General features: G+C 36.2%; 2 protein-coding genes across 8 annotated transcripts; one reads left to right on the forward strand and one right to left on the reverse strand.

The window, feature by feature from the left end:
- Window positions 1-724: 724 nt before the first annotated feature.
- acp7 (acid phosphatase 7, tartrate resistant (putative)) lies at window positions 725-13,670 on the reverse strand. 5 transcript variants are annotated; one of them, XM_023352940.1, is made up of 15 exons: window positions 13,529-13,563; window positions 12,783-12,839; window positions 12,544-12,671; window positions 11,294-11,494; window positions 11,031-11,213; window positions 9,998-10,023; window positions 9,017-9,114; window positions 4,621-4,683; window positions 2,803-2,917; window positions 2,544-2,657; window positions 2,226-2,292; window positions 1,799-1,866; window positions 1,626-1,697; window positions 1,127-1,264; window positions 725-1,014 (listed from the first exon to the last, which is right to left on the reverse strand). In XM_023352940.1, the coding sequence occupies exons 3-15, from the start codon at window positions 12,650-12,652 to the stop codon at window positions 949-951; spliced, it is 1,320 nt and encodes a 439-aa protein (XP_023208708.1). In that variant the 5' UTR covers window positions 12,653-12,671; window positions 12,783-12,839; window positions 13,529-13,563; the 3' UTR covers window positions 725-948. The 5 variants fall into 5 exon arrangements, with proteins under 5 accessions (XP_023208708.1, XP_005797728.1, XP_023208705.1 ...); XM_005797671.3 differs by lacking the exon at window positions 12,783-12,839 and having other exon boundaries at window positions 13,529-13,670; XM_023352937.1 differs by lacking the exons at window positions 12,783-12,839; window positions 13,529-13,563 and adding an exon at window positions 12,903-12,989.
- On the forward strand, window positions 12,952-16,117 carry LOC102236637 (KATNB1-like protein 1). 3 transcript variants are annotated; one of them, XM_023352942.1, is made up of 10 exons: window positions 12,952-13,041; window positions 14,052-14,164; window positions 14,264-14,301; window positions 14,386-14,662; window positions 14,742-14,857; window positions 14,928-14,978; window positions 15,058-15,147; window positions 15,286-15,390; window positions 15,680-15,773; window positions 15,859-16,117. In XM_023352942.1, the coding sequence occupies exons 2-10, from the start codon at window positions 14,057-14,059 to the stop codon at window positions 15,889-15,891; spliced, it is 912 nt and encodes a 303-aa protein (XP_023208710.1). In that variant the 5' UTR covers window positions 12,952-13,041; window positions 14,052-14,056; the 3' UTR covers window positions 15,892-16,117. The 3 variants fall into 3 exon arrangements, with proteins under 3 accessions (XP_023208710.1, XP_014331699.1, XP_023208711.1); XM_014476213.2 differs by lacking the exon at window positions 12,952-13,041 and adding an exon at window positions 13,211-13,294; XM_023352943.1 differs by lacking the exon at window positions 12,952-13,041 and adding an exon at window positions 13,211-13,294 and having other exon boundaries at window positions 14,052-14,131.
- Window positions 16,118-16,678: the final 561 nt, after the last annotated feature.

Genomic DNA, 16,678 nt, shown 5'->3' on the forward strand with positions numbered 1-16,678 from the left:
AGTTGTTTTGACACATTGTGCAAACTGCTGTAGGATTTCATGTTTTGTTCCATCATTGCCATGAAAAACTGCAATTTGTGGAGAGTTTTCTTTTGCGGTTGAAGATACAGTACAAACTCTCATAATACAGCATGTGCTTTAGGTAAAAATGTCCAAATACTGTGATGTATGTCAACTCGAGTGTGTCGTGTTAACAGATCATTGGTTTTGTGTGTGTGTGTATATATACACTACGCCGTGTCAACATAATTTTGCAGACGTGATTGCTCTCTGGCGCTAATGGACAGCTCAACAGCTGAAAACACAGACGTGCAGATCTATACTGGTTTCATGCCAGTAGTCATCAGAATCAGCTAACTGTTATTAGAAATTCATACCACCTTAGTAAAAATGGTGCCATGCATGCTTCACTTAGGCCAAAACAAAAGCATCCCTTACTTTACACAACACTTGTAAGCAAGAAAGGACATCAGTTTGTCTCTGATTCAGATGGCCAGAAATCTGGACAATAAAATAAAGTTCTACAATCCTATTTAGCCAAAAGAGATTCAATGTAGCAGATAAACTGAAAGGGGGAGATTTGATTTGTTTAAGTGTGTTTGCAGATTTTTGAAGAGAAAAATTTGCTCTGGGATGAATGGAGCTTTGAGTTTGCCAGGTTCCGGGTGTTTTTACAATGTGTGCTGCAGTTAAACTTTAAAATGAAAAGTCAAACTAAAGCAGCTAATTAAAAAACAAATTTATTCAAATGTGAGGGCTTCACATTGTGTTTACAAGCTATAAGTCAAGGTACCTATTATATACATTTACATTACATTATTATATGTTGATTTCACAGCTGATGAACTTCAAAATGATATAAAATAACAAAATATATCACTGCATGATTGCTTGTCTAAAAGGTAAAGTGCTTCTGTGAGCAGTTCTTTTTTTCTTTAAGGAAGGTCCTCATAGCCAGGCAGAGAAACCATGCCTCTCTTTCACCACCCATATGCTGTCAATCACTTTGCCATACTGGAAAAAACAGAAATAGTTCCTGTCATTATTTATGGAAAGGTTTTCCTTCATAAAATGCATTCTTTTACTTTTGCCATGCCTGTGCACATGTTATTCCACGTGCCCTCACCTGGTCATCAGAGACCTGCTCCAAATAAATGTGGGTGGTGTTAACCACTTGCAAGCGGCTGTAGCCATAGTCAGTGCTGCGGAAAGCGCTCCACTCTTTGGGGTTTGGATTAAACCTGTCAGTTCTCTCTCTGCAGCCCTGTGGAAGATTCAGCAAAGATTAAATTGGCTGAGATGAGCGACACACGCTTATTCCAAAACTCATTCCTAAAAGCTCTGTTTGACTTGTGGCAGTGCCTCGGTGTTGGTCTGGCAGCATTTTGGATATGCTCATGACTAATCCCTCTGTGGCTGAATGACAAAGCGTGCCCTGCGCGGCCCACCACCACATCAGAAAAAACTTTCCCAGAGGAACAGCTGGTTCTAAGCTTTTGTGGCAGACCAGCAGCTGCACAGACAGAGCTGTGTACAATTCATGACAGTGTTTTTGTTGATGTTAGTGAATGCATTGATCTGTGTGGAAAATGTTCACAAAGATGCAGTGATGTGACAGTACTTACAGCAGAGCCTGTTATAATATGTACTGGAGCCTTTGGGTTTACATAGGGCTGCTCTTTGCTTCCATTGTACACCTACAATGGAAAACATAGAAATATAAACTATTGCTATACAGACTATAGAAATACAGGAAACATCTGTAGAAGAACTGGAAAATAAGACTCCAGGAGCTGACCTTGTCACCATACACAGGCCAGAGTCTTTCATAGGTGTGCTCATGTGCCCACAGCTCAACATCTACCCCTAGAAAAGAAATTATATTACATTAAAAATTATGTGCCAAACATAAATGCACTCATTTTAGAGAATTGTAGAGTAATCTAATCCTTCACACCCAGTTATGACTTAATTTTGAGATAATAAGCAAATGCTTGAGTTCAGAGAAAAATGTTCCATTGGAAGAACTGTTATAATTATCATAATTATTATTTTTTCACAAGACTTTACTTTGTAATCTGGGTGAATTTCTACAAAGATATCAAGTAGACCAAAAGGCTGCATCTAAAAAGCTGACAGCAAACTTTTAGAGTCTTTGGATATTTCTCTGAGTGTGAAGAGGTATTAACTAGCAATACATTGCTAATGTTTCTTAGTGGATATACCATAGTGGTAAAATAGATCCTCGAGACCAGGGGCTGGTGGTTTGATGTCATTACGTCCCACTCGGACCTAAAAATATTAAAGAATAGTTATTGTGTGAAATATCTGCCTTGTAAAACTCTTTTTGGTAGAACTCAGCATTTGGCTTTACTTTGAGTGAAACTAGGAGGAATGCCAATGAGAAAAACACATCAAAGTGGAAACTATGTTGTTCAAATCAGTGTACTGTGGTGTGGTTTGTTTGGTTTAAAGAGTGTGTGACAAGTATGCTGTTAGGGCAAAACACTGTTTATGAATAAAATGGTAGAACAAAAACAAACCCAAGAGTCAAATTTTGTGCAGTCATCCTGGTCATCGTCAGAGCAGTACATGGGTCTGTGTCCCATGGTGATGATCCATGGACGTGCTGCTCTGTTCTCCGGCTTGTTGGCTTCCTATGTCAGGATAACATTCGCCAGATGAAAAAAGGAGACAAAACTATGAATTTAATACAGAGAACACCAGTAGATATTTGACATAGAAAATTGTGTGACTGAGAAACATTTATTTGATTAAAATTAGAAAAGGACAATCCTTAACCTCCAGATCTTGCTTCAGCCAATTGTACTGCTTAAAGATAAGCTCCATGCCATATTCAAGGTAGAAATAAACCTCAGTGGAGAAGGAGATGATGTGTGCTGACCCCAGGTTCCAGCTGCAAACACACATTGTAAAAATGACACAGACTTGACCAAGCAGCATGCTGAAAACCACTGACTAAGGAAATTCTGACCGGAGTTTAAACTCCACATGTGAACTGAACTCCAGATGAACTTTTTTGTAAAATGTTGCTACTAAAATAAGTTCAGCTTAAATTATGAGTTACTCGATAATCAAAAAGTCCAGGTTTACCCCTGCTTACATGTCAAATTTTCAGACAAATGCATGCTAAACAAGAACAGCTACAATATGAGTCAGAAAATTCCAGGGTTTCCTTATGATTTAAAAAGCTTATATTTAGATCTTTTAGGGAAAATAAAATTTAAAACAAAAATGGATTCAGTAGCTTACCGAGCTAATACCTCATTTTAAGGTGTGAATATTTTTACACCTCAAGTTGGGGTCTAGGTTCCCCAACTTCAATAGCTGCAATATATAGTAAACTTATATGACACAGCATTTAATCAACTGCCACACAATTATTGTTGCCATATCCACCAGTAATATCCAATAATAACATCACTGTATTTTATGCAGCACTGTGCAAACACTCTGTCTCTGTTGATTAAGATTTACTCACCTCAGGATGTCAAAAGGCTAAAACTGAAAGTGAAACTGACAGCATAACCTACTCTATCATGAATGTAGCTAATAATTATCTGACCACTTGGGGGGAGTCATAATGTATTACATTTTATGACAGAAAAAAAAACATACTTTTGGTCATGTATATAAAATTACATTCCAAACCCATTATTACGTTAGCTATAAAGCTAACATTAACTAAACATTACTCAACAACACTCACTTTTAATCTTTGTGTAACTGTCTAAGGAAATTTATCTTTTTAGTTATAATAGTAGCAAATTTCGACCCATGCATTTAGCAAACAGCACTTAATTTTTCTGTAAGCACATGAACATATCTTGGATACCATTTTCCTCCAACTCCACAGTAACATCACTGTATGTTTTCGTGCTTCTCTTTTGAAACCTAACTGGCATATAGCTTAAGATTGGTGATTTCTGAATTTATAGTCTGTTTCCTTTTTTTTTTTTTTACAAAAAGGCATATAGAACGCACTGTCTGTTGGGCATCAAGTGTTTTCAAGTCAAAACTCTAAAGTTAAAGTGAATTCATAAGTCATAATTGTTGAAGTCAGTATTTTGAGGTTTCCTCAAATCAAGTCATTTGTCACTTGAGTTCACACCTCTGATAGAGTACTCTAAATGTCTGCTGTGATATCTTACACAGAACATTTTTAACTTATCTCAGTGCCTTCTCTATGTAGTCACTTAGCTGTGATGCCCCTTCATCCATGGACTGCACACAAGTGAAGGAGCAAGCCAGCAGAGCTGTCTGCGTCTCAGCCCACAGAGAGAAAGCTTGTGGTCTAGCAGGGTATTATCTTACTGTCTGAGAGAAGGAGTTATGTAGTGGGCAATGACTCACTAAGTCAGATGTATAGCTCCTTTGTGTAGTTCTAAGTGTTCCAAAGATAGGAGAGGCAAGCTTAAGTTAAAGAGGGGCACTCCACACTCCTCTGCAGGTTCTTACAACTCAGTAATGTTTACCTAAGCACACCAGGAGCTTTGGTCCATTCGAGGAATTACAATCAATCTAAATCTGATTCCAGTGTTTGAGGATGTTACCTTTCAAAAGACCAGTGTAAGTAATAAAACATATAACCTTCTTTACCTGTACCAAAGGCTCTCAGTTTGACCCGGCATGCTGAAGCGATTCCTGTAGTTTGAAAAGTTGCTGAGAAAAAACAAGAGAAAAAGGTGTAGAGAAGTACAATTAACTGAACTGATCGTACTATCCTCAATCCTTGAATATGCAGCAAACGGCAATTAGCTCCACAAACTGCTGCTTTCTCATAGCATGTGATGCATTCACCAGAAGACAAAAAAGAACTGAAATGCATCCAAAATACACCAAGCTGTCTCTGAAATATAATGACTATGCAGTCGACAGTCTACATTTGAAGCTGTTTAGTTTTATGTTGTGATCTGAGCTTGGGAGAAAACTCAGAGGGATCTGACAAAAACAACCTTCAAATCTGCAGTGATGGATTCTGATAAAAGTTTCACAAAAATAAACATAAAGCCAGCTGTAAAGAAACAATCAGTGCCTATCTCTCCAAATTAAAGGCAAGGATATAGTCTGCATGACCTCAACCCATAAGTTTGAACCATGGTCAGCTACTGGAGCCAACTAATCAAAATGTAGGCCACATTGGGAGGCCTGGGTGGAGATGATGTGGGATAAGTAGGTCTAACCATCCATGATTGGTTACGCTACATTTGTCTGTTGAGTATATTTGCCTTCAAATACAGCTTCCTGTTATTTTAGATGTTGTAGTCATGAGAGAAATCCCATTTTTAAAAGTTATTTCAGCTTTAGCAGTTTTTATTAAGCAACATGGAGCAATTGTGCCAGAAATCTCAGGAACAGCTCTTCAAATTTAAAGGCCACACTTTGAATGAATGGAAAATAGGAGTGCACCGGTATGAAAACTTGGGCTGACATCAACATCTGATATTTTCATTGCTGTTACCTTTCGATGCCATGAAAAAATAACCACACGGCTGACTACACTTCTCTGCTTCAGTTAAACACTCCACAGCTCTACACTACATCACTGTTGCATGCGGAGCGATTCCTTTACCTCAAAACAGGACTAACATCAGCTGATACCGGTGTTAATCCCAATATATTAGGTATCCCTAATAAAAAGGTGACTCAGATTTCATGTTTTTCCTTAATGGGTCCTACCTTTTGTGCGAATGCAGGGGTTAGTGTTCACAATGGGAACTTATTCATGGAAAGTGATAAGGAGATCTGTTTTTTTTATTTTACAAAAATGAAAAGGGGCAATATCCTCAACAGCAGCTGAACTAGTCCTAACTCGGTCAACAAAGTGTCCAAAATAACTGGAGAGTAATAGTGTAGCATGCCTAAAGTCAGGATCAACTTTGAAAATTGCTTCTATAGTTCCTGAAACAATCAAACAGTAATGTTGCCATATGTCTATAGGCAGATGGGTCCTGTCTCAATGATAACAATTTTTGATGTCAGTGTACAAGCTAATGTTGCTCTGTTTGTAGATAAATATTTCACGCAATATCAATGTATGTCAATCCACAGTCATAATTATGGCAGTAATTTTTCAATATAAATGTACATGTATTCTAAAAACAACTCCTTTTTATCTAACAAAACCTTAACCTGAGAAAATCCAACTTAATCTATGCTAATTATGGTCCTGAACTACCAACAGACGTATAAAAAGTTTATACCTCCCTCTAGTGGTTGAGAGCAGTACGAGCAATCAACTACAGGTAAGCGCTGTTCACTGAGGAAAATCAAATGACTGAAATTCCAGTTTATCTGTTATAATACTAATATTGAAGTTGCTGTAAGTGGCAGATAATGTCTAAAGGAAGATAATTGGTAGTAAAAAAAGATATTTAAAGAAGGTTCCTTAACATGTTTTTACTGTCAAAATATCATTATATATATATATATATATATATATATATATACAGTATATATATAAGTAGAGAGTAGAGAGAGAGACCAAAATTAAAGATTGTCACAACTTTTAGCTCATTTTAGCAAAAACATGAAAGTACCTTCTCTCAAACATCTTTCTTCATCAGATATTTGCTTTCATCTTCTGATGAGTTAAATTCAGGGAACAGGATGAAGCAGCAGAAAACAACAGCAAACTTCAATAATCATATCCCTAACTTCCATCTCTAGATAATATTTCAAACAGTGATTATTATCTCTAATGTCTTTTGAAGGGCTAATGAACCATTGATGAATTAGCATCTTCTGAGGACTCTCTGTCATCATTCTTCTGGAATCCTGACAACAATCTTGCGGCTAACCAAGTTTCAATTATTTTTTACCCATTAGGTTTTGAGGTTGGAAACAGGAACAGAGAGGTATGGGGAGAGAGAACACAACAAAAAACACAGCTTAAAGTCAGTCACAAGCTCCGGGGTATATTTATACTCAGAACAACACCACAGAACAAAACAGACGCTTAGGCATTATTAAGGGCAAGAGGAGCTGCTTTAACTGGTCATGTAATGGAGCGAGATGATTCCTGATATCAGGTTCTGATGTTAGGATGTAAAGCCAAGAAAAAGAGACCACTGTTTGCAGCTCTGTAATAAAGACCAGGCTGCAGACACAGTACAAATGGCACAGAGATAAAAGGAACTGACCCACTATTGCAGTAGGCAAATAAATATTATGGTTCAGGATCCCATAACATTACATTTTTCAGTATGCAAGAAGCACTCAGCAAACTGCACTGAAATTAAAGGATCCATTTGCTGCAGACTTTCAGGATAAAAATCAAATGTAAACCTGCTAAGAACTGAAGTTTTTCTTCAATTTATCTTAATCACTTTAAAACACATTTTTCTTTTTGATCACTCCCTCACTTTTTAAATAATATTGTAGAGTTTAGTGTAAAAAAATACTGCAAACTCTTCATGCTTATTAAACTTTTCAAATTTTGTCAAAAAACTGAATGTATTTTATTTGGATTTTGTATAATAAACCAACAGAAAGTCATGTATCAATTATCTTAATTTTCACATCTATGCACTGCTTTTCATTGGACAAATATATGTTTAACATAACATATGTACATTATGTTAAAGTTTGTGGTTGCAATGTGTGAAAATGTGGAAAGGACAAACATTTATAAAGCACTATTTTAAGATTTAATATTAATTCTCACTGTTCAATTTTAAAATGTCACGAAATAGGGTTAGAATGCTACCACCACATTTCATAAGTACTTTCTGTTAAATGAGAAATTGTACTTAAATATCTAAGGTATATTTACAGGACCATCTTACAAAATCCAACAAATTTAAAAAAAAAACTGAAAGCTGTAAATCCTCAAATCTGAGCAGCTACATCAACAAAGGAATTAGATCTCTCTTTGAAGAAACAATCAAAAATGATCATTTGCTACATTTCCCAAGTTTAAAAGTTTCCTATAGATGCAGAACTGATCAATCTAACAAGTATAGAGAACTCCAACAACACCGGCTAACTCTGGAAAGTAAAACACACATAGTGAGGTGATAATTATTCCAAACCAGAAAAAGGTTGTTTTGGACAGTGTTCCCTTGTTGTTGGTTGCTTCTGTGGCTCCAACCATAAGAGCCCAAAATAGCTCCCGTCTGTTTAAGGAGTAAAGTGAAGAATTTTTATCAGAAAGCTTCTGTGTTGAATCTGGTAGCAAAGTCGTGGCTGACAATATGAGCCAACTCAACAAAATGAAAAACAGAATGTTTTTTGGGTTTTGCCAAAATCCAGACAGCTGTGTCCTTGCGACCTGAGCAAAACACGGTGCAAAATGTGAAGAAAGACTAAATTAAAAACAACATAAAATGCAGACCGAAAACAGACAGTTTTAGTGACATGTAGACAAGGCCCAGTATGAGATTCCCATAGTGGAATAGCAGAATAATGTTAACAAGTTGCCAAAGAAGAGAGATTGTGAGATGAATGATCACCATCAAAGTAGTAATGTATTGGTATAATTAATATTGCTGTTTGAAAATGAAATTAGCATCAACATTGTTTAATGAACATACTTTAAAAAAAAAAGTCTTTTGAACGCTTGTATGAGGCATCGCAGCAGCAAGCAGTAAAAGCAATTCTGCTCAACACAAAAAGTTGGTAATGTTGAGAAAAACTCATTACACCAAATGCTGGGTTATGTTTGTCCTTAAGAGCTGAGATTTTATAAAAGGAAATTGTGATAATATTGTACCCTTACTTTAGAGATATGATATACTTGCTAAATCTCTTCTAGCTTCACATAGAGTATTGACACAAAATTATAAAATGGAACAATTAATAAAATGGCTAAAATACTTTTCATTTAAACACTAAGTCCTACTGCTGACAAAACAACATTATATATGGATTACTAAGTTATAATAATGCTGATTTTTTGTTATTTTGATATGAAGGATTAAGGAAAAATTACAGGCTGCTTGACCAACGTTGCACTCGTACCTTGTCAAAATAGTCATGTGTGAGCTTCACTTACTATGTAGATTCATGGTTGCCTGGACAGGTCATGTAGGGAACATAGGCGGCGATGGACTGAATCTGCCTCATAAACTCATCTCCAATTCGGGCATTGTCCTGTAGTAAGCAGAAGTGACTTATTTAACATGAAGGAAATGATTTTTTTAACTAATAATCTTCAGGAAATATTTATTATTAAAAATAAGAGGGAAATATATTTTCCAGACAGCTTTAAAAGTACTGCATCAATGTACAGACGGAACCACACTGAAACCAGTTTTTGTCTTAGATTTCCTTAAACTGAATGAGGCACTTAGAAGCACAGTGTGATTCATTCCTGCTGCTGTGGTTTTGTACCTGCAACAACCAGACAAAATCCCCTTCCTCTGGTTTTCTCTTCATAATATCAATGAAGCCATGAATTTCACTTGGACATTTAAGCATTAAAAAAACATCTTACTGAACTGGATCATAGTTATTAATTTCTAAAGAGGTCTGCCGATTCTATTTATCCATCTTTATATAGTAAAGAAAAACATTAGTAATGCAGAAAATCACTTGAGGGAAATTGATATTAGTATCCGAGACAAAATTAGATCCGCTCAATAGCACAGCCGACAGCTGGGAGGATTTCAAATACGCAAAATATGTTATTCGGACTCATGATTTGTGGTTTTAAATGGCACCATTTTTATTCGGTGAATACTTGAGAGACGCGACCCTACATCTCGTCTTTCATCCAAAGCTTAAGAAATCTCACAGTAATGTGGCTGAATGTCTCGACCACAGAGTCTAGGTGCCATGATTGTAAACAGTGGTTTGATTTGGGAAGAGGTTTGAAGAGGGAGGTGAAGCGGACTCTCTCATCTAACACTGTAGATGAGTATCAGAAAAGTCTTGAGAGCAGAAAGTGTTGATGAAAGAAATCTGCTGTCAGCAATCCTAGCTAAATTTAAACACAGATTTGATCACTTTTCACAACAAAGTCAGGATAAAGTACCTCATGCATATCGTAGGCAAAGTCCCCTGTAAAGAAGAAACACATATTAGTCATTTGGAATATTTCCAAATTCCAAATGACCCCATATCTTAAGATAGCGGGGAGGTTAAAGATGACATTTTAGAGACCTTAGGTGAAATGAAGTCTGTAAACATAAAACCTGTTTAATATTAAAAATATGATGTTAAAAGAAAAAGCAGATAGAAAAAAGCCAATAGTTTGGCTGTGGGCAATTCCAGTAGCTCACAGTGATTTTTGAGCAAAAGCGGTAAACTTTCTTCCACTTTTCTCTCTGTTGAGCAAAGTATAACACTGTGCCCCTCCACTCAATTTATTATGCAGGGGTTTGATGGAGGAGTTTCTAAAATTTGGGGGGACAAATTCTTTCCCTACTGAGTCCTTCATAATATAAGTCAAGCTAGATCTTGAGCTGGGTTTTGGAAAGGGTTAGCAAACCTCACAAATCACATCTGCAAGAAATTTAGACATCATGATTGCCTAAAATTGCAAATCTATTTCTCTACAATGTGAAAACCAGTAGCGGGTGGCACCTATGAACTTCAAGCAACTGCTCTGCATTTGACTGACATTGTAACAAACAAGGTGTTTGACTGGGTTCTATAATGAAAGCCAGCTTCAAGTCTAAACATTTTTTTTTATTTGCAGGAGATCTCAAGCTAGGCCAAAAATATCAACATTCATCTGTAGTCCGCAGCGATTGTACAACTTACTTACATTTTCAGGAGTGAAGAAATACATAGCAGGAGTCCACAGGGAATAAAATTCATAAGCTTTAAAAGCCAAAGTTGTTTATAAATATTATGCTTGCTAATTAAAGTAATTACAATGAAGCATTTCTATTTTAGTACAGGTTTCTTTTGGATGTAATCAGCCTTGCTTGAGGTGATTAACACAATCTGTAAGCAGTGCCAGATATCTGTGTTGATAAAACTAAATGAGCATTTAACTTCTCATTTAGCTTTATCAACTCCTAATCAAGTAAAGAATAAATAAATGCAATCCGTGCAGTTACCTATGTGCAGGATGACATCATATATGCCAAGCTGAGTCTCCTTTTGCAGTCGAGCCAGCGACTGGGGGTTCTCGTTGCCCAGATCACCATAGAGAGCAAACCTGGGACTGAAACTGGAGCTACTGTTCAGAGCGGTGAAGGAGAATATGTCACTCCAGCCTTCATCACTGCCACAATGGTAGACTAAAAAATAAAGAGAGTAAAATTAAACTAAAATAATGCAAGCACACAGAAAATGCCAGTAAACTCCCAGCACTACCCACCATATGTAGCAGCAGGTTTGAGGTCTGTGAGTGTAACTCTGTGGATAAACATCTTCCGCTTCTCCTCTCCTGAGTCCACAAAAACAGTAGCATCTCCTTCAGCACTCATCTCGAAAAGTCGACCCCCCTGAAGGCCATATTCCACCTTGCTGTCTGTCTTATTAAACGTGGTCCAGGTCACCACCATGGAGCCCAGTACTCCTGCGAAGAAAAGCCAAGTTACTGGAAACGTTCTGGAGGCAGATATGAAAGAGAACCTGTTAAAGATTGTTATAAATGTATCAGTAAATGATACATTTATAAGAGTCAACAGACAATTATGAAAATGCTAACTACATAAGTGTGGAGCTTTTGTTCTTGTGCCTGGCGAGACATGAAGCACAAACTGACAGCTGGCCATATCTAAAAAGAAGAAGATGGGGGATCTATGAACAGTATTTTCAAGTCTTACCACAAATTCTCATTTAGACTTAAGTCTAGACTTATACTAGGTCATTTTAACAGATGAATATTGTTTGATCTAACCTATTTTAAATTGTGGAGCCTGCTGGACAGACAGCCTCTGGGTTAGTTTTGAGTATTTTGCTAGTTTTCTTTTATATGATTTTAACTCCATTCATCGTCCCATCAACTGACAGATTTCCATTTTACTGCCGGGAAAAAAAGCATCCCCGTAGCAAGACGCTGCCATCACCACGTGACAATATGGGGATGAGCAATGGGTCATCTTCACAGATATATATTTACTAACTGGGTCTTCTAAAAGCACTGCATTTTATTTAACAGTATGTGAATAAGGGGTTTAGATAATATGCCACACTTTTCAGATTTTCACTTGTGAAATAATTTGAAAATCATTTTTCTGCATCTAACAATGTTTTTCATTGTTGAACCTATCAGCTATAAAATATGCTGAAGTTTGCCATAGTAGCAGAACATAGCATAAAAAAGGTCAATAGGTCAAAAGGTCAATAACTTTTACATTGTATAACTACCATCTGCATCTGTAAACTACAAGAGAATGCACATGTACTGACGGAGACAGCATTTAGAGTTTACTGATTTATGATAAACTGTAGCAGTACTGAGGTCAACTTGTTACAAAGCTACAAAAACATACCAGGTTAAGTCTTTATTTTTAACAGCTTCACACAAAACATGTCCAAACATACTAGAAGATTCTTGTCAGTAAACAGAATATGATGTACCCATATGTAAATATGACTTATAGGGAAGGGATAAAAACCTACCCGCATAGGAGAGATGCACCTGCTCTGGTTGGGTCCAAATAGGAGGAACACTAAGCACCAACAGGGGTGCAAAGCTTAACAAAAGAGAGGCAGTTTGAACAGACACCATTCTACCACTGGGTTGCTGTCTGATAAAGACAAACGCGAAAAGAAACAGTGGAGACATTTCAATCACATGATCGCTTTAAGATTGCCACACCTAAACTCACATGACATTCAAAATTTGCCCCATAACTGACCTCAAAAGGAGCCGATTAAGTCCACTAAACCTGTAGCTGTCAGCTCATATGTTTAAACTGTAGATCCCCCCCCAAAAAGAAGCTTAGTCAGCAGAACATACAAACACAAATGATGTGTACCTAAAATCAGCTGGTCTTGTTTTCGCTGTGCACTCTGGGAGTAAGTACTGTAAAAGCAAACTGAAGTGCATGTCAGGACCTGCCTGTGATCAATGAAGTGAGGCGGCAAAAAACACTGTACATGTGACGGCTCATAAAGGTTAGTTTTAATCACAACCACTGGTAAACACCTGCAAACATCAACTGCGAGGTGATTACTTCAGTAAACCTACTGATTGTGTTTAAATTATGCAATAGTATTAAGTAAATAGTCGCTAGAGGGTGTACAATCCCGCAGATGGTGCTTTGATTTATTCATGCTTTTTTTGCTGGGCGGTATCTATGTAGCGCTTGCAAACTGGCAGATTAAAAGGGAATTCGTTCCACTATCGACATTAAGACAAGCAAACACGGTGAGTACAACTGCTAAGCAATGTAGGACATTAAGTGTAATTTAATGAGTTTTCCTCAGTATTACAGAGCTTTTTTAGCTGCAGCAATTGTAACCTAAACAATTTGAATTTATTCACATGTTTTGTAAAGCCAGCTGTTAGCAAACTGTATTTTTGGCTGCTGCGAGTTTACGACTATTTAGTAACCCTGCTTACTGCAAAGAGCTGTTTATTTCGTCTCTGTTCAGCACTTACTATTTCACAAAACATAGTAAAATGGCAGTCCTTAAGTCCCCAAAGTCTTCGGCTTGAGCTAGGTTGCTATGTTTAAATGCTTAAACTTCAAACTCAAAAACACCCTTCCGCTGTTTAGACCTTAGCTTCCAAATACGTCACACCAGGAAAACCGGCGAGACCCAAGGATTTATGGGAAATTGAGTCCATTTAAATGCCGACCAATAAAAAATAAAAATAACAACTCATTGTATTGCATTATACATTTATATATATATATATATATATATATATATATATATATATATATATATATATATATATATATATATATATATATATATATATATATATATATATATATATATTTTTTTTTCTCTTTTTTTTTTTTTTTACAAAAAAAAACAATAATCTCCTCAGATCTGATTACTTTTTAAAAATGATTTCTATATCCAATACTAGAAACTCATTTATCCTTATGAACACAGGTCTGGTTGAGAAAAAAAAACATATCTGTAACATAATTTTGTTTTTCTCTATACAGATTTGATGGACTACAGCAGTAAAGACAGGAGAGACCGCAATCCTAACCATGTCCTCCAGTATGATGAAGCACAGTACACAGTAAGCTATGCTCATAGGAGAAGCTCTGAAGAGGTCAGCTGATCAAATGATGCATGAACCTATTTGTGATCGCTTGGACTTTTTGTGTAATTAATCAGAACCCCTAATATCCTCACATATTTCTTATTACAGACAGATTATGATAAACATGAGGACTTCAACAGAAAGAGGTGTGCTCTTCATATTTTGTGCTTCCTTAGGATTGTTGGATTGTACTTCTTGTCCAGGTCCTTTGACTATTTTCCCTTTACCAGGCATTCAGTAAGCAGGTCTGGCAACAGTGCAGGCAGAGTGAAGAGGGTGGTGTCGTGTAAAAGGAAGACCCATCACCTGACTGTAGCTCGTAGAAAGCAGCTCGGACCCGGGAGAGGTTTTGATGCAGCAAACAAGGAAAATGATATGAAATGCTCACAAGCCACACAACGAGAAACATACTTTAATGATCCATCAGACGTCTCAACAAATGTCAATAACAACTACAAAACCAGTGGAACTGGTTCTGAACAGTCTGACTACTATACACTCACTGAGGTAACTGTCACTGACCACATATTCTTGTACCATGCTTGGTTTTGTGTGGCACTGTCTGAACTATAGTTTGTTTTCTCAGCTCAGAAAGGATCACAGCACAATGTCTGATGTTTTGTTTGGAAGAAATCTGAGACTTAAGGTGGCTTTAACATTGTGGAGGAGGAATGTTGGGGAACTGTTGACATATTTTCTAAAGTATGTACTGAAGTTGTGTTTTAAATCCTGCAAAATTTCAGTGTACGCTTACATCATTTTCTTTCTACAGAATCCAGGACATTGGTGTGATTGTTGATTTTTTGCCAATTATTTGCAAGTGGTAAGCTTTGTTTTATACAGAAATCTTCAAAATGCTGACAAGAACATTAAATTCAGAATAAGTTCTTGTTCTTCCACAGTATTGATGAGGACTCTCCCAGGATTAACATTGGCTGTTGTGTTGACCTCTTTCCTTTGGTTAGAAAAGTCCTCAGTACTCCCTATGAAGAGTGAGTGATTCTCTTGCTTAGTTTTATAATAATTAAACTCTAAAAAAAATAATTAAATATATATATATAAATTGTTTGTATTACAACAGAAAACATACAGGAACTGGACTTATTCAAGATTGATTTGTTTCCTTGTAGGTATCTGATTGTTGGTTTTAAATGGATATGTTCCGTTTTAAAGAACTGGTGGGTAGAACTACAAACAAGTGGTTACAATGGATCAACTCAACCTCTGCTGGATGAGTAAATATTGTTTTGATGATCTTTGCCATATTCAAATAATGACCCTGAAATGCAAAACACAAAAGATTATTTAAAAGAAACAACAGTCAAACAAAAAAAAAAAATCATAATGAACTTCAAATACTAAAGGAAAATAATAATGGTCCATTTATTATTTTTAGGCGATGTACATTCAATCTTATCATTTATATTTATTTCAACAATAATTTCACATATTATTTATATGCTTGGTAGTGGTTGCAGGTCAATATACCACCTAAAAACATTCTCTCTTTTTTTTCCTTCATAGAAATTTTCAGGTTTTTAACCAGCAACTTTGGGAATTATGGCAACAGGAACCTCTTTTAAAGTCTGTCACAGGTCAGGCAGAAAACATGGCCAAAGTAAGAATACATATATTTATATTAGAACTCATTTCAGAAATATTTGTTGTTCAGCAATTATATTTCCATAATTTTCCTTCCTCAGGTTGTTGAGTCTTATCTCTTTCAACTTCGTTGACACCAAGAAGGATCAAAATAACTTAATGAAGTAATGAGAAAAGACCTAATAGCTTTTATTCTCTTAAATTAAAATCTTTTCAATTGCATTGCAGATTTGCTGTACTGTATTACTAAGATTTCAGAGCAACAATGAAGGTACACTAAGGTACAAAATCATTCTAAAAGTAGGCAAATGTTGATTGTATTGTTTCTGTTTAAGTGCCATGGTGAAAAAAATAAAAATGACTGAATTTTGCATTTATGTTTTATTGTTTTACTTATACATAATTTCTTTTTGGTGTTTTCTTAAAACACAAATCAAAAATAGATTTTCTTATTGAGAGACTGGAGCAATGATTCTTACTTATGCGAGCACTGTACTGTAAAATAACAACCAAATATCGAACTCAACTCGTCTCAATGATTGTTGGAAGGAATTAATGAGTTTTATCCATCATAATTGATGTAATGCTTAACGCTCAGTTAATTTTATGTATTTCTTCAGCAACCATGTATCGCCAGTGCAAAGGGGAACAGAAGTCAGCTGTAACTAAGACAAATGGTGATATATCTTGGATCATAGGTTGGAAAATAAACTGCAGTATCCATAGATTCAAATAACATTTTAAATTATCTGTCTTTTCTGTTAGACGTTCTTAAATGCCATTACTTGGCCAGGTGTACCACAAAGTCATTCTGAACATGCAGCACTTATAAAAGTGCAGCTAATGACATGGAGTGTTGGATAGGCCATTATTAGACAGCTCTAAGAAATTGGATGATCTTAGGAGTGTTGAAAGATTCTC

The sequence above is a fragment of the Xiphophorus maculatus genome, chromosome 19, assembly GCF_002775205.1.
Source record: "Xiphophorus maculatus strain JP 163 A chromosome 19, X_maculatus-5.0-male, whole genome shotgun sequence".
Lineage (NCBI taxonomy): Eukaryota > Metazoa > Chordata > Actinopteri > Cyprinodontiformes > Poeciliidae > Xiphophorus > Xiphophorus maculatus.

What these genes read in the sequence shown, in the direction of transcription:
- acp7 (XM_023352937.1), bottom strand. Translation starts at nt 12,973, where the DNA reads ATGCACTTCAGTTTGCTTTTACAGTACTTACTCCCAGAGTGCACAGCG. An exon ending in TGATGTCATCCTGCACATAG is followed by an intron (nt 10,024 to 11,030) that starts GTAACTGCACGG and finishes TCTTCTTTACAG; the next exon opens with GGGACTTTGCCTACGATATG. An exon ending in ATATTATAACAGGCTCTGCT is followed by an intron (nt 1,265 to 1,625) that starts GTAAGTACTGTC and finishes AATCTTCCACAG; the next exon opens with GGCTGCAGAGAGAGAACTGA.
- LOC102236637 (XM_023352942.1), top strand. Translation starts at nt 14,057, where the DNA reads ATGGACTACAGCAGTAAAGACAGGAGAGACCGCAATCCTAACCATGTC. An exon ending in GAGGACTTCAACAGAAAGAG is followed by an intron (nt 14,302 to 14,385) that starts GTGTGCTCTTCA and finishes TCCCTTTACCAG; the next exon opens with GCATTCAGTAAGCAGGTCTG. An exon ending in CTCAGTACTCCCTATGAAGA is followed by an intron (nt 15,148 to 15,285) that starts GTGAGTGATTCT and finishes GTTTCCTTGTAG; the next exon opens with GTATCTGATTGTTGGTTTTA.